The sequence below is a fragment of the Saccopteryx bilineata genome, chromosome 5, assembly GCF_036850765.1.
Source record: "Saccopteryx bilineata isolate mSacBil1 chromosome 5, mSacBil1_pri_phased_curated, whole genome shotgun sequence".
Classification (NCBI taxonomy): Eukaryota; Metazoa; Chordata; class Mammalia; order Chiroptera; family Emballonuridae; genus Saccopteryx; species Saccopteryx bilineata.
In genome coordinates this window covers 98395161-98415579 of record NC_089494.1, presented here as the reverse complement: position 1 = coordinate 98415579, position 20419 = coordinate 98395161, and the positions used below count along the sequence as shown (strand labels likewise).

Genomic DNA, 20419 nt, shown 5'->3' with positions numbered 1-20419 from the left:
TTATTGCAACATAAAATGAAAAATGTCTAGTATAAATGCATACCTATAATATTTTTATGGTTTTTTGGGAGGAATATCAACTTTTAAATCTCAGTGGAAAAATAATATAAACACTGTGTGTAGCATATGGTAAGTTCTCAAAGATACCTCATTAAATTTATTTTCACTTAGCCTCTGTAAAAATTAAAAATTGAATAGCCACCTTTCATACTTACCTTTACAGCTTCTTCCATCTTCATTGACTTCAAATCCTTCCTCACAGTAACATCTTGTACTATTTCTGGCCACTGCACACTTATACTGACAATTCAACTTCTGGCAATTAGGTAACAGTTCTGTAGTGAAAAAAACAAAAAAATTAGATCAGTATGACTATGCACACATGTATAGTGTTTAAATTTAGATATTGTTAATATTTACTCAGTGCATCCTCTAAAATTTCTGTGATTGGTCAAGGGAACAAACAGAATTTATTCCCTCTAAAATATGTTTGTTTGCATTAATTTAAAGTATTGTTAATCAAATTTCAGGTCTATCTGGTCTTTTGCTTTTTAGCTTATTATGTATGCTCAAAGTCAAAAAATCCTTTCAAAGGCTGGTAAATTAAATATTTCAAGAGGAAAAATGTCAGCTCAGTGGTTGGTTTTACCATTTATGCAATGCCTTTCCATTCTGACACATCGATTGATTTTCTACCTTGTGAGGGCTTGTTTTGATTGATCAATCAATGTGTAACCTTCACAACAATCAATGTGAATATATTCAATTTCAATAATTTATCTTTCATTAGTGGCAAATATTAACAAATATATTTTATTATATCTGAATTCTTTCAGAGAAAATATGTCATTAAAACAAAAGTTAGCAAACCCTCAGAGCATATTAAGGTTAATTATTACAGCGCTGTGAAAACAGCTAAAGTGAAAGCAGTATATTCACTTCACAAATAATTTCTAACAGAAATAAGACTTGCTAAACTTAAAAATTATATGAATAGACTGTCTAACTGATTTTTTTTATGTGAAAATAGGGGTACTAATGGATTGCAAAAACCCTCCCACCCCACTACGGGAATAAAAATATCGTTTTGAAGATTAAACTTAAATTATTCATATGCTGATATTTGCCACAGTTTAATTGCTGCTTCAGAAAAAAATATAAATTCGGCCCTGGCCAGTTGGCTCAGTGGTAGAGCGTCGGCCTGGCGTGCAGGAGTCCTGGGTTCGATTCCCGGCCAGGGCACACAGGAGAAGCGCCCATCTGCTTCTCAACCCCTCCCCCTCTCCTTCCTCTGTGTCTCTCTCTTCCCCTCCCGCAGCCGAAGCTCCATTGGAGCAAAGATGGCCCGGGCGCTGGGGATGGCTCTGTGGCCTCTGCCTCAGGTGCTAGAATGGCTCTGGATGCAACAGAGCAATGCCCCAGAGGGGCAGAACATCGCCCCCTGGTGGGCATGCCAGGTGGATCCCGGTCGGGCACATGCGGGAGTCTGTCTGACTGCCTCCCCATTTCCAGCTTCAGAAAAATGAAAAAAAAAAAATATATATATATATATATAAATTATTATAAAATTTCTAAAATGTCTAATGAGAAAAGGAAGAGCAAGAATATTTTAAACAAAAATATGATATTCTACTAGAAATTTAATTATCCACGGTATTTTCTCAGCCTAATTACTTTTCAAGTCTTTCATGTAACTATTTCATGTAAGTTTTGTCCTTAAAACTCTGAATCTTCTTTCTATTGGTTACTCATATGTTCTAATCTTGCTTTCGACTTCTCTGAGGAAACTGAAGCTATCAGAAGAGATTTTCCACAGGTTTGTGCCTTATATCTGCCCGGCTCTGCATATTCTTATCTTTCTTGCTCTTCAAACTTGTTTGAACTCATAATCAAAGTCCCAGACCCAATTCCTGTGCACAAATTCCAAGCACTCTTCCGTGGTCTAGGATGGAGCTTCAGTTGTTCTCCACTTCCTCTCATACTCACTTTTTCAAATTTATATCAGAACAAACTAAAGTCCTGAATCTTTATCAATTAACTTTTATGGAACACAGTCATACCCCTTTGTTTAAATATTGCCTGCTTTTACTCTTCACAGGCATTGCTGACTAGTTGCTTCAAAGACCTAAGGCCCACAAAACCTAAATAAAATATTTATTATATATAGCCTTTTACAGAAAGTTCTCTGACCCCAGTAGTAGTTCTTTCTTGGCATCAGGATCTCATTTATTCCAACTTAAAAACAAAGAACCGTGATCTCATTTCCTCTACTAGTCACCATTGCCCAATTCATTTTGGTAACAAAACTTGAAAAAATTATCTTTACCCCATGTCTCTCTCTACCCTTCTGTTTCTATCTTAAAAGCACTCCATCAAGCTTTTATATCCATGCTCCACAAAAACCTCATGTAAATATCTTTAATGACCTTGATGCTGTTATGTACAATAGTTTTTCTCAGTCTTTACCTTACTTGACCTAACAGCATTAGACACAGGTAACTATTGTTTCCTGATATAGATTCATTACTTTGCTTTCAGAGATTCATACCATTGGTTTTCCTTCAATTGCACAGACTCCTTTGCAGGATTCTTCCTCTCTTTCAACCTCCTAAGGTTGGAGTGCCCTAGGGCAGAAACTGTGGTCTTTTTTTTTTTTTTTTTCCTATTACCGTAATATGCCACTGGTGATCTGAACAAGTATTACAGATTTTCCTTTGACTAAGATATACCTATAGTAATAATTTGACAGCTAATGTACCCTCTTTAATTTCTAATTTTCCCTGTTCTGATTATAATCAATACTTTATGTTACAGTTCTTTCTCTCTGAAATTTTGAAAAAAATCTGTTTCCTTGAAATAAATTAAAGCAATATACAAATCAACTATATTTGATTTATAGGTTTAGATTTGGAATCAATGCTAATATAAATGTTAATATTTATATAATATACAAAGAGTAGTAATTTGTTTTATAAAATTTCATTATATAGAATAAATAGTTCTTTGGAAATTATGACATTTTTGTTTTGCATCGAAAGCTATTTAAATTTTGGTTTACCCCACCAGTATCTACAGCTACAAATATAAATTTAATATATGTCAAGTTATTTAAATATGCATTTTTGAAGCCCCATAAACAAACATGTAGTTATTATAGTAATTTATAGTTTACAGATGAAAAAACTGATGGTTGATAACAAGATTATACAACAAACACAAGACAGAGCTAGCATTCAAAACAAGGTCATTGTAAATACAAAGCCTATGTTCTGGTACTTCTATGTTCTAATATCTATGTAATGATACCTCTAATTCCCGTTGTACATGAAACTATGGCGTATATTTTTTATTTGTTTGTAATTCTAAGCTTAGTCATGTGCTAGATAACAGAAAGTGTTTCATAATTTTTATAGGATAAATGAATCAATAAAAATAAAATAGCTTAACTTTTTTTGTGACAGAGAGGGAGAAAGAGACAGAAAAAGGGACAGATAGGGAAAGATAGACAGGGAGAGTGATGAAAAGCATCAATTCTTCATTGTGGCACCTTAGTTGTTCATTGATTGCTTTCTCATTTGTATCATGGGGGGGGGGGGCTACAGCAGACTGAGTGACCCCTTGCTCAAGTCAGTGACCTTGGGTTCAAGCTGGTGAGCTGTGCTCAAACCAGATCAGCCCATACTCAAGCCGGCAAACTTGGGGTTTCAAATCTGGGTCATCTGCCCCCAATCTGATGCTCTATCCACTGCACCACCACTTGGTCAAGCAAAATAGCTTAACTCTTAAATGAGGATTAACACTCTCAGGTGTGATTTCTACTTCATTAAGTTAAACTAGGTCCTAAAGATAGCTCATTTACATCTTCAAGTTAGATAACTGAATTGCCAAATCTTGTTTGATTATGGTGGAATAAATACAAAATTGCTGTGCATGTATGTACTACTTTAGTCCAACAACTGATGGAGCACCTAGTCAACAACATTCTGATGGGGTTCCACAGATACAAAATTGCTTAACACAAATTAGGTAATTACAGCATGAGTGTGGAAGTGGGTGGTGTTGGATGGGAAGAACACTGTCAAACAGCTCTAATTCATACCAAAAAAAGATACATATGTTAAATAAAAATCCAAATGTTAGCTGGAAAAAGAAGGATTCATCCAAGAGATTGAAAATGGGGGTAGTTATCTAAAACATACTTGTGAAATGTTTAAATTAAGGTAAAATGTAAAAGATTGGAGGACAAAATTATGAGAGGATATCCAAGATAAAGCTGACAATATGACAAAATAAAAAAACCCATGAAAGCATACAAAAGGTACAGACAATGATAATAACCTTATGCGAATAAACCACATAGTGTTGAATGTGGTAAAAATGAGGCTGAAATTGTGTGGGATTCTTAGATTAAGTATAATATTCTGTCTTGATAATGAGAGTTATTGCTAGTTAGTGAGAACAAAATGATAAATTTTGATTTGTATTGTTTGTAAGTACCAGTAGCAAAGAGAAGATGAGTGAAAAATAGAAAAGGAAGAAAAGCCATCTAAAAGTTTAGAAATGGCAAAGGCATAAATTAGGACAATAAATATTTAGATGAACGGATGGCCAAAACCTTTGTGGAAGGATGATGACATGGAGTTAATAGTAACAATAAAATAAATTAAGAATGATAGGCTAACTGAAAGTTATGGAAAGGTAATACATTTGTCTTTGACTGTTTAGTTTAAAATGTTGATGAGATAATGGCCAGGAAAAAGTTGAAAATTTGAATTTATTGAAGACAAGAAGTATGGTCTGGAGATGTAAATCTGGAAGTCACAAGTGTAAAATTGGTAACTGATAGCCAAAGAACAAAGAATCATCCTTTGTAAAGGGGTACAACTTTATATTTTTGATATAGGTATAATCCAGAGATCATTTATTTGTGAAAGGCAAGAATAAGAAGAGGTGTTAACAAAGAAAATTGATAAATAAGCCAATGTATAGATGAAATACCTAGAAAACTTTATAAAACCTAAGGAAAAAGAACAGTTCATCAAAATAAGTAAAGCCATAAATGTTAAATCCTTAGAGAAATATACTCATATGAATCCTTAAAAATGCACTGGGTTTTTAAATAGGATCAATTAAGACCTCACAAAGGGTTTCAATGGAGCAGAGAGGACAAAAATAAATGTAGTAAGGGATTGGGACAGAAAGAGGAATAGAAAAGGTTTATCATAGAAAAGACTTAAATATGTTCTAGGATAAATAGAAGAGAGGTAAGGGTATAACCAAATTATTTAGTCTGTACCTAAGGCAAGGATATTAACTCAGTGCTTTAAATGTACTATTTTTTCCCCTAAATTCCTATAGCCCAACACTTTTTTCCCATTTCAATCTGAAGTAGAAAGTCCACAGACTATTGTATTGGTTCCATGTATCTCCTCTCTCTAATCCAATCCAATGCACATTGATAAAAGTCAATAACATGAGGATAGTGATGGAAAGAATTGAAGATGATAAATTAAAAAAAAAAAAGAGTATGAAAATCCAGACCTCAAACATAGTTTTAAGTATTAGGTTGGGGTCTGGTGGTTAAAGACAGCAAAAGAGACAAGGGCAATTTAGCTTTTCATTTATTGAATTTACTTTGTATGAGAATTTGTGTATGTGCAGAGAGGTGATGGAGAGAAGATTAAAAAGGATATAATACCAGGTAAAATGGTAAATGTTAATTCTTTTAACTGGTGATGAAGAGCTGAGGAACTAGCAACATGAAAAACTAGTATTTAAAGTTTGGCTTGAGGCCCCGGCCGGTTGGCTCAGTGGTAGAGTGTCGGCCTGGCATGCGGAAGTCCTGGATTCGATTCCCGGCCAGGGCACACAGGAGAAACGCCCATCTGCTTCTCCACCTCTCCCCCTCTCCTTCCTCTCTGTCTCTCTCTTCCCCTCCCGCAGCTGAAGCTCTATTGGAGCAAAGATGGCCCGGGCACTGGGGATGGCTCCTTGGCCTCTGCCTCAGGTGCTAGAATGGCTCTGGTTGTAACAGAGTGACGCCCAGGAAGGGCAGAGCATCGCCCCCTGGTGGGCATGCCTGGTGGATCCCGGTCGGGCACATGCAGGAGTCTGTCTGACTGCCTCCCCGTTTCCAGCTTCAGAAAAATACAAAAAATAAAAAATAAAAATAAAGTTTGGCTTGACTCTGTAAATGCAATATCTATTATTTTAATGTTATCTATTGGAACTGCTTACCATTTATGCTTAATTATGTGCAACATTATAATGATTATGTATGTAATTAAAAATGCATCAGATTAATTTTGCTAGAAAGCTTATTTGAGCAGAACTGAAATTTTGTACTTGAATCAGTCTTCATAGAGCACTTTTTATGAAGCATAGTCATTGGTTCACACAACAGTATCACTGGTTTGGATTTTAGACTCAAGTAGGAAGACTGCTAATATCTAAGGGGATGAACTATGCAAATCAGAAGACAGATATGTAAACATAATATCTAATTTGAATTCTTTAGCATTATCATAAAATGATAGTGTGCTTTCTAATTAAAGGAGAGTAGTTATTATTTCAGGAATCAAATATAATTCAGTTGAGGAAGACTCACCCAACACAGACCCACTGCATTTTTTTATTTTTTAGAATTATTTTTATGTCCTTTTTAAGTTGTAGAGGAGAATATTACAAAAATGTGACTATATCTTTTCTATCAAATGCAAGTTAACAGTTTACAAGTAGAGTGTAGCTTTGAGGTATCTAAATTTCTAAGCTATTCTTGAACTTAGATACAAGATATAAATTTCTGAATTTGTATTACTAATAAATAGTAAGATGATTTTAGAAGGATAGAAAATTAATTCACACTAAATCTCACATCTCTTTCACCACTTTTTTCTTTTTTCTGAGCCCTACTAAAATATTACTTAAACCCTAACGCTGATTTTACTCATTACAAGCTATATGTGTGTGGCAAAGAATATTTAATGTTCACCAATCCTCTTACTGTGCAAATAAAATACTGACATTTCCCAGTTGACTAGCCATTGGTCAAAGCCATAATCTGGCTTCTAAGCAATGTTATCTAGGCAAATCAGTGTGTGCCAATTCCTGAACTGGCCCCTAAATAATTCAGACAATCTTCTACCTTGTTCCCTGCACTTGTCAGCTCTCTGGATACAGTGAATCCAGCAGAAGATTCAAAGAACCTTGGGATGATAGAGGCCAATAATGAAAGAGCCTAAAACAGAATATGGAAAGTATTCATGGAACCTAACTGTACTGGGAGAGAGGTGAAAATTTGGATTTTTTGTTGCATTAAATCTTCCAGGTACCAGAGTTGTTTGTTATGTAATACCATGGAGATGGGTAAATGACTTAAGCTCTCCATACCTGTTTTTCCTTATCTGTAAAATGGGAATAATAATAGAAACTATCTCACAGTGTTGTCATAAGGTTTAAGTGATATTGTCATGCCAAGTTCTTAAAATACTGCCTGCCATTAGTAACTCTTTATCTTACTGTTATTATTTTTATTAATATTGAGCTATTCAAGGTTAATTATTTGTTCAGTATGACAGAATATCTATTGTGAATCTTCTTATAATTTACACACTCCAGGCAATTCATAGCTACATTTTTTTCCTCCTACAATAGAGGGCTTTTTTTTTTTTTGCTCTTTTATTTTTGGGTGTTACATTATATAGTTCAGTTTTGCCTCCAAATCATATGTTTATTTTTTTTTATGTCTTTCAGAGATTTTTTTAAGGTAAATTCTCCTGAAAAGTTTATCTTGATTGTAAAGTCCCCAACAGATATAAACTAACTACAGAAAATAAAAAATTTTTTATGCTGGCTAACTTGTTTCCATAAATTATGAATATTATTCTCTGTAGCAAATCAATGTACATCTACATTTAATTTGCTACCTAAACATGGGCCAATTAACAATTCAGATAAGCAATTTTCACCAAACAGTCATGGTAGTCTACAGTCTTCAGTGATTGTTATGTTTTTTTGAACAGCATTGGGTTTTAGAATACATTTCCACAAATGTGTGCAGGTTTACGATTTAGGAAACACAGACAAATAACTTGTTAACCTGTCTCAGAGTAAAAACAGGACAGTAGAGAATAGTCATTAGAAACTGATAACTTGATTCCAACAAGGACAAGATCCCAACAATTACAGTAATTATCAGATATTACTGTTAGGAATTTTTTTTCTTATTTTTTAAAATAAATTTTTATTAATGTTAATGGGATGACATTAATAAATCAGGGTACATATATTCAAAGAAAACATGTCCAGGTTATCTTGTCATTAAATTATGTTGCATACCCCTCGCGCAGAGACAGATTGTCCTCCGTCACCCTCTATCTAGTTTTCTCTGTGGCCCTTCCCCTCCCCCTAACTCTCTCCCTCCCTCCCTCCTGCATCCTCCCTCCCCCCACCCCTGGTAACCACCACACTCTTGTCCATGTCTCTTAGTCTCGTTTTTATGTTCCACCAATGTATGGAATCATGTAGTTCTTCTTTTTTTCTGATTTACTTATTTCACTCCTCATAATGTTATCAAGATCCCACCATTTTGCTGTAAATGATCTGATGTCATCATTTCTTATGGCTGAGTAGTATTCCATAGTGTATATGTGCCACATCTTCTTTATCCAGTCTTCTATTGAAGGGCTTTTTGGTTGTTTCCATGTCTTGGCCACTGTGAACAGTGCTGCAATGAACATGGGGCTACATATGTCTTTATGTATCAATGTTTCTGAGGTTTTGGGGTATATACCCAGTAGAGGGATTGCTGGGTCATAAGGCAGTTCTATTTGCAGTTTTTTGAGGAACCACCATACTTTCCTCCATAATGGTTGTACTACTTTACAGTTCCACAAACAGTGGATGAGAGTTCCCTTTTCTCCGCAGCCTCTCCAACATTTGCTATTACCCGTCTTGTTGATAATAGCTAATCTAACAGGGGTGAGGTGGTATCTCATTGTAGTTTTGATTTGCATTTCTCTAATAACTAATGAAGCTGAGCATCTTTTCATATATCTGTTGGCCATTTGTATTTCTTCCTGGGAGAAGTGTCTGTTCATGTCCTCTTCCCATTTTTTTATTGGATTGTTTGTTTGTTTGTTGTTGAGTTTTATGAGTTCTTTGTATATTTTGGATATTAGGCCCTTATCTGAGCTGTTGTTTGAAAATATCATTTCCCATTTAGTTGGCTGTCTGTTTATTTTGATATCAGTTTCTCTTGCTGAGCAAAAACTTTTTATTCTGATGTCCCATTCATTTATCTTTGCCTTCACTTCTCTTGCCATTGGAGTCAGGTTCATAAAATGTTCTTTAAAACCCAGGTCCATGAGTTTAGTACCTATGTCTACTTCTATGTACTTTATTGTTTCAGGTCTTATATTTAGGTCTTTGATCCATTTTGAATTAATTTTAGTACACGGGGACAGGTTGTAGTCGAGTTTCATTCTTTTGCATGTGGCTTTCCAGTTTTCCCAACACCATTTGTTGAAGAGGCTTTCTTTTCTCCATTGTGTGTTGTTGGCCCCTTTATCAAAGATTATTTGACCATATATATGTGGTTTTATTTCTGGGCTTTCTATTCTGTTCCATTGGTCTGAGTGTCTATTTTTTTGCCAATACCATGCTGTTTTGATTATCGTGGCCCTATAATATAGTTTAAAGTCAGGTATTGTAATGCCCCCAGCTTCATTCTTTTTCCTTAGGATTGTTTTGGCTATTCAGGGTTTTTTATAGTTCCATATAAATCTGATGATTTTTTGTTACATTTCTTTAAAAAATCTCATAGGGATTTTGATGGGAATTGCATTAAATTTGTATATTGCTTTGGGTAATATGGCCATTTTGATTATATTTATTCTTCCTATCCAAGAACAAGGAATATTTTTCCATCTCATTGTGTCTTTTTCTATTTCTCTTAACAATGCCTTGTAGTTTTCATTATATAGGTCCTTTACATTCTTTGTTATTTTTATTCCTAGGTATTTTATTTTTTTGGTTGCAATTGTGAAGGGGATTATTTTTTTGAGTTTGTTTTCTAATATTTCATTGTTGGCATATAGAAAGGCTATGGACTTTTGTATGTTAATTTTGTATCCTGTGACCTTACTGTATTGCTTTATTGTTTCTAGTAATCTTTTTGTGGAGGCCTTCAGGTTTTCGATGTATAGGATCATATCATCAGCAAAAAGTGATACCTTTACTTCTTCTTTTCCGATATGGATGCCTTTTATTTCTTTGTCTTGTCTGACTGCTCTGGCTAGAACTTCTAGCACCACGTTAAATAAGAGTGGAGAGAGTGGACAACCCTGTCTTGTTCCTGATTTAAGGTGGAAAGTCCTCAGTTTTATGCCATTTAATATGATGTTGGCTGATGGTTTATCATATATGGCCTTTATCATGTTGAGATATTTTCCTTCTATACCCATTTTGTTGAGAGTCTTAAACATAAAATTGTGTTGTATTTTATCAAAAGCCTTTTCTGCGTCTATTAATAAGATCATGTGGTTTTTGTTTTTTGTTTTTGTTGATATGGTGTATTACGTTAACTGTTTTACGTATGTTGAACCATCCTTGAGATTCTGGGATGAATCCCACTTGATCATGATGTATTATTTTTTTAATATGTTGTTGTATTTGATTTGACAGTATTTTGTTTAGTATTTTAGCATCTGTATTCATTAGAGATATTGGTCTGTAGTTTTCTTTCTTTGTGCCACCCTTGCCAGGTTTTGGTATGAGGGTTATGTTGGCCTCATAAAATATGTTTGGAAGTACTGCTTCTTCTTCAATTTTTTGGAAGACTTTGAGTAGAATAGGAACCAATTCTTCTTTGAATGTTTGATAGAATTCACTAGTAAAACCGTCTGGGCCTGGACTTTTATTTTTGGGGAGATTTTTAATAGTTTTTTCTATTTCCTCCCTGCTGATTGGTCTGTTTAGGCTTTCTGCTTCTTCATGACTCAGTCTAGGAAGGTTGTATTGTTCTAGGAATTTATTCATTTCTTCTAGATTGTTGTATTTAGTGGCATATAGTTTTTCATAGTATTCTACAATAATTCTTTGTATATCTACGGTGTCCATGGTGATCTCTCCTCTTTCATTTTGGATTTTATTTATTTGAGTCCTGTGCCTTTTTTCCTTGGTGAGTCTTGCCAAGGGTTTGTCAATTTTGTTCTTTTCAAAGAACCAGCTCCTTGTTTTATTGATTTTTTTCTATAGTTTTTCTGTTCTCTATTTCATTTATTTCTGCTCTGATTTTTATTATCTCCTTTCTTCGGCTGGTTTTGGGTTGTCTTTGTTCCTCTTTTTCTAGTTCCTTAAGGTGTGAAGTTAAGTGGTTTACTTGGGCTTTCTCTTGTTTGTTCATATAGGGCTGAAGTGATATGAACTTTCCTCTTATTACTGCTTTTGCTGCATCCCAGAGATTCTGATATGTCGTATTGTCATTTTCATTTGTCTGTATATATCTTTTGATCTCTGTGCTTATTTCTTCTTTGACCCATTCATTTTTTAGAAGTATGTTGTTTAGTTTCCACAATTTTGTGGGTTTTTCCCCCTCTTTTTTACAATTGAATTCTAGTTTCAAGGCTTTATGATCAGAGAATATGCTTGGTACAATTTCAATTTTTCTAAATTTGCTGATATTGTCTTTGTGGCCCAACATATGGTCAATTCTTGAGAATGTTCCATGTACACTAGAGAAAAATGTATACTCTGTCGCTTTGGGATGAAGTGTCCTGTAGATGTCTATCACATCCAGTTGTTCTAGTATTTCGTTTAAGGCCACTATATCTTTATTGATTCTCTGTTTGGATGACTGATCTAGAGTTGTCAGCGGTGTATTGAGGTCTCAAAATATGATTGTATTTTTGTCAGTTTTTGTTTTAAGGTCAATAAGTAGCTGTCTTATATATTTTGGTGCTCCTTGGTTTGGTGCATATATATTAAGGATTGTTATGTCTTCTTGATTCAGTGTCCCCTTAATGATTATGAAATGACCATTTTTGACTCTGAGTACTTTTTCTGTCTTGTAGTCAGCATTATTAGATATGAGTATTGCTACGCCTGCTTTTTTTTGGGTGTTGTTTGCTTGGAGTATTGTTTTCCAGCCTTTCACTTTGAATTTGTTTTTATCCTTGTTGCTTAGATGTGTTTCTTGTAGGCAGCATACAGTTGGATTTTCTTTTTTAATCCATTCTGCTACTCTGTGTCTTTTTATTGGTAAGTTTAATCCATTTACATTTAGTGTAATTATTGACACTTGTGGGTTCCCTATTGCCATTTTATAAATTGCTTTCTGTTAGTTTTGTATCTTGTTTGATTCTTCTCTTTTGTTTTTCTATCATTTGTTTTTGTTTGTTTGTATTTAATACTTCTTTCCTCTTTTGTTACCAATTTTAAGTCAAGTGTTTTTGTGGTGGTTTTTTCAAGGGTGGTTACCATTAAGTAATGAAAAGGGTACCTACCATATTCATTGTAGTACCCTATCTTATGAGTATTTCTGCGCTTCATCATCCTTTGCTACTGTTAATCTTCATCCTTTCCCCCCTTTTTTTCTTTTGTTGTCACTGTTTAAGTTTGGTTTTATTGTTTTCTTGTTGGAGCTGTTACTTGTGGTTTTGTTTTCTTTTGTTCTTTGAATCTGGTTGGAAAACCCCCTTTAGTATTTCCTGGAGTGGGGGCTTTCTGATGATAAATTCCCTCATCTTTTCTGTATTTGTGAATGTTTTTATAACTCCTTCGTACTTGAAGAATAGCTTTGATGGGTATAGTATTCTTGGCTGAAAGTTCCTCTCTTTCAGGGCTTTAAATATTGGGGTCCACTCTCTTCTAGCTTGTAGAGTTTCTGCTGAGAAATGTGATGATAATCTAATAGGCCTTCCTTTATATGTTGTACTCTTCTTTTCCCTGGCTGCCTTGAGAATTTTTTCTTTGTCATTGGTTTGTGTCATCTTCATTATGATGTGCCTTGGAGTGGGTTTGTTGGGGTTAAGAAAACTCGGTGTTCTGTTTGCTTCTTGAATTGAGGCTTTAGTTCTTTCCACAGGCTTGGGAAGTTCTCGTCTATTATTTGTTTGAGTATATTCTCCATTCCATTTTCTTTCTCTTCTCCCTCTGATATACCTATTATTCTTATGTTATTCTTTCTGATGGAGTCAGACAATTCCTGTAGGGCTTTCTCATTTTTTATTATTTTTGAGCCTCTTTCTTCTTCTCTCTGTTGTGCCTCAAGTTGCTTGTCTTCTATTTCACTAATCCTATCTTCTATCTGGGCTGTTCTGTTAGCTAAGCTTGTTACCTCATTTTTCAGCTCGTGAATTGAGTTTTTTATTTCTGTTTGATTTGTTTTTATAGTTTCAATTTCCTTGGTAATATATTCTTTGTAATCGTTGAGTTGTTTTCTGATCTCCCTAAATTGCCTTTCTGTGTTTTCTTGTATATCTCTGAGTATTTTTAAGATTTCTATTTTAAATTCTCTGTCATTTGGCTCCAAAGCTTCCAATATGTTAAATCTTTTCTCCATAGATTTTTCCACATCTATTTGTGTTACCTCTCTATCTTTTGTATGCATAATATTCGATTTCCTTTTTCTTATTGGCATCTGAGGGTGGTCTTGTTGATAGTATTAATTAGAATTAATAAAGAATAAAAAGAAAAAGAAAAAAAAAGGAAAACACCCCACAAAAAAAAAAAAAAACAGTAATAATTTATTATTTCTCCCTTTTTTCTTTCTTCTCTTCCCCTCCTCTCCCCTCCTTAGGGAAATATCTTGATGACCTGTGAATTATATTATTCTAAATGGAACAAAAACTGCCTATAACGGAGGGCCTGATTTGAGGTGAAGAGTTCAAGGGGCAAAAAAGGGAGTAGGGGAAGAAGAAAAAAATAAAAACAATAAGTAAAAATCTGTTGTATTAAGTGGAGCGAAGACTAACTACAACAGAGTCCTTGGGTTGGGAGGAATGCTGGTGAGTTAAAAAGCAATGTAAAAAGTACCCAAAATGCCACAAAAACAAACAAAGGAAAACCAAAAACAAAAGCAAAAAAAAAAACCTTGAGTCCCAAATTAAATAATTTGTTCGTGATTGAGGATTGAATGGGAGGAAAAGTATAAGGAGGAAAGAAGAAACAAATAGAAAGGAAAAAATAAGAAAAAGAGAGAAACAAAGGAAGAAAAAAAGGAAGAGAAAAAAAGACAAAAGGGGAGAGAGTGAGAGTTAAGGGTTTTGGAGTGTAACCTTAAAGGAGAGTAAGGATGAAGAAAAGAAATAAAATGTAACACTCTTGGGTAGTGTAATTCTAGAAAAGGGAAGCATAAGATGGGCAGAGAATAAAATGACCGAAGTGAGGAAATAGAAATAATAATAAAGGCAATAAGATAGAAGAAAGAAACAACAACAATGAAGAATTAGTGGAACAAGTTATAAAGTCTGTGGATTTTTCTTGATTTTGAGAGGTTAACTTTTTCCTTTTTCTTTTCTCTCCCTCTTCCTGGTCGGTGACTCTGTACCCCAGGCTCTGTCCCTGTGTCACGCTTAGGTAGGGATTTGCAGTTGATAGGATTCTATGGCAATGTCATATAACTGGCTTTAGTCTTGCTGGTAGTCAAGGCTTGTTGTCATTTGCAGGGTCCAACAATGAGAGAGTTTACTTTCCTGGAGTCTCTCTCCTAGTCTCCCCTTCCTGAATTAGCAGCCTGGTGATCCAGCTATGAGGCTGCCACTGCTTCTGTCTGGGGAGTAAGAGGCTCAAAGAGCTGGGAAATCCCCACTCTATCCCCATTCAGCGCAAGGTTCTGGGTAAGGCTCTGGCAGTCAGAGCCTCCAGCGTAATCAGGTGGGGCTGGCAGTCAATTGTTGTCAAGGTGACTGTTCAGCGCCTAGCATTCAGTTGGACCACTCAAACTAGGCTTTCCACACTTTGTAACCTATTTTGGCTGGGAAGAAGAGGCACTAGTCGCTGCTTGCTATATAGATCTTAATATCTGCCAAGTCCCTCTTGTTAGCGTATATCCCTGAATATGGAGGCTCTGTCAATCAGAAGTTGCCCCCCGCCCCTTTAGCGAGAGGCACTGAAAAATATCACGCCTCTTGTCTTGGATTGCTGAACTGAGAGAGATCCTATCAATTAGAGCCCCGGGGGTGCTCAGATTTCATGGGTTAAGCTAATTTCAGTGATTGGATCCGAAGCTGTGCTCCAGAAAGTATTTCAGGCTACCTGCGCGCCCCTCCTCCAATGTTTGATTGTTAGCTTGAATGGCTGGGTGAGGTGCCCCGCTCACGCTCACGGAGAGAATCTCTGGAATGGGGAAGATAGCCTTGGAGCCCCTCCCGGACCTCGGCACGGGGCACGCGCGCGGTTTCTCAGGGCACGCCAGTGGCTGGGGGCTCTCCAGACCGCGGCACGGGGGGTGCGTGCTCGGTTTCTCAGGGCACACCGGTGGCTGGGGCTCTCCGGACCGTGGCACGGGGCACGCGCGCGGTTTCTTAGGGCACGCCGGCGGCCGCCAGCGCCCAGGCTGCCGCTCCCCAAGTGTGGGCGGTCAGTTGCACATGTGGGTTGACTCACCACAGGCGTACTCCCTCCTTGGCTTGAATGAACGTCTGTGTGGTAGTTAGCTTCCTTCACACCATCAGTTCTGATTCGTCTCTCAGATTCAAGTGATAACAGTCCTTTCGCTTTCAGTGTGTGTGGAACTCCGGAATGCTCCGAGGATAAATTTTTCTGTTTCTAGTTGATAAATTTGTTAAGATTTTGGGGTGATCTGTCGGACGCGCTGCTCATGGCGCCATTTCCGTGACGTCACCCAGGAATTTTTATTCTACATTTGTTTTGTTTATATAAATATCTCTAAGTCGGAGAACCAGTGTTTGCAATCCTGTGTGTGTAGCCATCAGTTCATCCAAGGTGTAGTCAATAGCAATATGCTAGCAGCCTTTATGACCTATAATCGAACAATTCACACTGATCGTGAATTGGACTTAATGAGATAGTGAGAACACAGCTGTGCTATTTTATTCATGTGCTTTAGAATATATGTTTCTCCTTGAGAGGAAGTTAGAACTTTCATCAACTCTTTAAAAATACAAAAAGATATAGGTGTCTTTCCTAAGATATATGACATTATTTTACAAAATCAAATAGTTTTATACTCAATTTTAGTAACCAAATTTTCCCTGAATTTGCCTTATACAAAAATGCCTTTTAACCAGTAATTATAATCTTAGTAATGAGAAAAAATATATATTTCCCTATGTAGCACTTTAAAAAGAAATAAGGATTTCATTCACTTTTTGTACTTGGAAATCGGAAAGCTACTTAAAATGCCAGACAGTCCCTCCTGTCAGCAGGACGTATGCTTGTCATATTTGAAGTGGTGATAATTTGTGTCCCATCATTCATCCTTTCACTCCCTTCCCTTGGCCTGGTAATACAGTGTGGGCCGGCTTGCAGAGATTAGGTGCCTGCGTGTGACTGTTCATGTGGGTTTCTTTGAAATCATTTGTTTATTGCTAAACCACACTCCCAGACTCATATTTTCAGTGTTTTCTCATATAGAAAGAAACAACATTAAAGAAATTATTTTAAAATATTTTTTGTTCTATTTCTGTTATGGTATCAACTTGCATTCAGTAAAATGTACAGTCCTGTGAATTTTGGCAAATGTATACAGTTGTGTAACCAATATTGTCATTAAGATACGGAGCAGAACCATTATCCCAAAATATTTTCTTGGGTCCTTCTACAATCATTTCCTTTGTCCAGTGCTACTTTTTGGTAATCACTGATCTTTTTTCTGTCTCAACAGTCTTCCTTTTCTAGCATGGTATATAAATGGAATCATCTAGCCTGTGGCATCTTTACTTAGTATAATGTATTTGAGATTCACCTATGTTATTTTATCAGTAGTGTTGCTGAATAGTATTCCATTTAATGATTGTATATCAGTTTATCCATTTCATAAGTGATGAACATTTATTTCTAGTTTTGGTTTATTGTGAATAAAGATGCTAGTTACATTTATATATAAATTTTGTATAAATATAGATTATCATTTCATTTGAGTAAATATAGGAATACTTGCTTACATGGTAAAAGTATGTTTCACTTAAAAAACTATCAAACTGTTTTCTAAAGTGACTATACCACTTTGTAGTCCCATCATCATCTAAAAATCAATTAGTGCAGGTCACCATATCAGTAGACTAAAGAGAAAATACATATAATCATTCAATAGATAACTGAAGACCATTTAACAACAACAACAAATAAACTCATTTTCCTGACAATTACTATGCCATGATATCAGGGAGAAGTCATAACAAGAGCAGGATAACTGCTCTTAACTATTCATTTGCAATAATGTACTGGAGGTTTAGTCAGTGGAATAAGGTTAGAAAAAAGACCAAAAAACTTTAAGGTATACAAATTAGGAAGAATAAAATAAATAAAACTATCTCTCTTTTTTTGTGACAGAGACAGAAAGAGAGACAAAAAGAAGAACAGACAGACAGGAAGGGAGATGAGAAGCATCAAGTCTTCATTGTAGTACCTTAGTTGTTCATTAATTGCTTTCTCATATGTGCCTTGACCAGGGGACCAGAGCAGACTCAAGCTTAAGCCAGCAACCTTGGGATCAAGCTGGTGAGCTGTGCTCAAACCAGATGAGTCTGCACTCAAGCCGGTGGCCTTGCGGTTTCAAACCTGGGTCCTTTGCTTCCCAATCCAATGGTCTATCGACTGTGCCACCACCTCGTCAAGTTAAAACAATCTTTTTTTAAACAACACAATTGCCTACATAGAAAAGAATAACTCAATTTACCAAAAAGCTTCCAGAACTAATAAGCAATTTTTTAAAAATACTATTTAATAAATAAACCTGAGTAAGCTTATCACTTCATAATTTCTATTTTGCGTTTTACTTTTTTATTATTTATTCATATTTTTAGAGAGAGGAGACACAGAGAGAGAAAGAGACAAAGAGAGGAAAGAGATAAAAAGAACAGAGGGAGGAGCAGGAAGCATCAACCCCATATGTGCCTTGACCAGGCAAGCCTGGGGTTTCGAACCAGCGACCTCAGCTTTCCAGGTCAATGCTTTTACCCATTGCGCCACCACAGGTCACACCAAAATTTCTATTTTGCATAGTAATACTTCTACGGGTTTACTACTCTTTCAAAAACAAAAGCAAACATTTTTATAATTTAAATACACTATTATATAGTGAAAGTTGTAGAGCAATCATGTGGCTTAAGAAATATTTTGTGGAATCAGTGTAAGATTTATAACAGATTGTATACATTTTATTTTAATTTAAAATAATGTGTATCTGTGTGTGTTTATACATTCAACACATATAAAGCTCCCCATCCTTTTTGATAGTTGTTTATTATTCCATATTATGAATGATTAATAATTTAATAAACCAATCACACACATTTCTGCCTATGATAAACAAAACTATCTGTCTTAAAAAACTAATATATATATTTTTTTGTAAAGAAACTTAAGAGTTGTTTCTAAGAAGTGACTACCCAGTTAAAGACACTAGTTCCAGCCTTTCCTTATATTTGGTTAGGGCTTCATAAGCAGTTCTTACTAATGAAAGGTATGTAGAAATGATATGTATCTCTGCTTCATCAGAAAGATCAAAAGTGCACATGTCTTCTCCTATCCCATGTTCTCTTATTGACTGCCTGGAAAAGTAATTTCACTGCCATGTTTTTCATGCTATTTTCTCATATATTTCTCTGTCTATACCAGAAATACAACTCTGAGCTATGCTGCCACGTATACTTTGAAAAGTATAAACTAAACAGAGGTTAAACCAAAGTAACAACAAAAACCTGAGAATGTACCATGCCGCTGCTGAGAGATTTTTCTCATTTATGCAATATCTGCAGTTCAGGGTTTACTGAGAGAGCATTCACTCTAACCATCACAACATAAAAATGGCCTACTTTGACCAAAAAAAATCATTTCTAGTAACTTATCAACTTCAGGTTCTGATTTAATAAGAAACTTTTTATTTTAATGGCATTCAGAGTTTTAAAATTTAAATGTGTAAAACTTTTAAAGTTTTTATTACATAGAAAATTAAAATCTGTTACCAAGGCACAATCAAATGAGAAGAGATTAATTTATTTTATGATGCAAAAGGACAGGCTTTAATATTCATTGACAAAATTGGCTGAATAATATAATCTGAAAGTATAATTTATTAGTAGGAATATTGTGCAAGAAAAAGAAAGGTTTCCTTCAGTCTTACCTATAAGGAGAAATGAGCAGGTAAAGCAACACATGCTTGTTTGGGGTTTTCTTCTCAGGTTAAATTATATAAGGAATAACATTACTGATATCATAGGAATGGTGTGAGGTTTAAACATAGTAATTCAACAGAAGAATTTTTGTTTTTTTATTTTTTGAACAGACAGAGAGACAGAGACAGAGAGAGGAACAGATAGGGATAGATAGACAGGAAGGTAGAGAGATGAGAAGCATCAGTTCTTTGTTGTAGCTCCTTAGTCTCCATAGTTGTTCACTGATTGCTTTCTCATATGTGCTTTGACCGGGGGAGGGGCTGCAGCAGAGTGAGTGACCCCTTGCTCAAGCCAGCAACCTTGGGCTCAAGCCAGCAACCTTGGGCTTTAAGCCGGCAACCTTTGAGCTCAAGCCAGAGATCATGGGGTCATGTCTATGATCCCATGTGACCCCACACTAAAGCTGGTGACCCTGTGCTCAAGCTAGATGAACCCCTGCTCAAGCCAGCGACCTCGGGGTTTTGAACCTGGGTCTTCCCTCCATGTATCAGTCCGACGCTTTACCCACTGTGCCACTGCCTGGTCAGGTTCAACAGAAGAATTTAGCTTGGCGTTTGAACATTACAGATTGGCAGCTATATAGTATTATCATTATAATGATCAACTACCAAAGGGATATAGAAATGTTCATGTCCTGCTTTTGTTTATATAAAAGAACAGTCCAGACAAACAGGCTTTCTTAAAATGCACTCTAGTTCTGAAGGTAGAAGACATAGATCTACTTGTGAAATCTCTTATTAGACATTTAACTGTGGACTGGTTTCTTAAATTTTCTGAACCTTAGATTCTAACTGAGCAAATGTTTGGATGACTTTTTATGCATATTAAAAGCATAATGAAAGCAAGCAAGCACGCTCTCTAATTTGTAGGGTATTATGTAACTGCTGAGTTATGAACTAGTATCAAGAAAGATAATGAGAGAAAGCTGAGACTGCTATGTGCACTGGACTGATCAAGCTAAGGCATTCTGTAGTATTATCCATTTTGCTGTAGTGTTTTATATTTGATTTTGCAGTAAGGATTACAGGCTAGATTTATAATAAAAAGATAATCATTTTCAG

General features: G+C 35.6%; 1 protein-coding gene across 1 annotated transcript in view; it reads right to left on the bottom strand.

The window, feature by feature from the left end:
- Positions 1-20419, bottom strand: part of LRP1B (LDL receptor related protein 1B) — a 2131860-nt gene that overhangs the window by 1188428 nt on the left and 923013 nt on the right. Inside the window, exon 4 of the mRNA XM_066281034.1 lies at positions 216-335. Coding sequence (XP_066137131.1) covers positions 216-335 — 120 coding nt within the window. The remainder of the gene's footprint in view (positions 1-215; positions 336-20419) is intronic.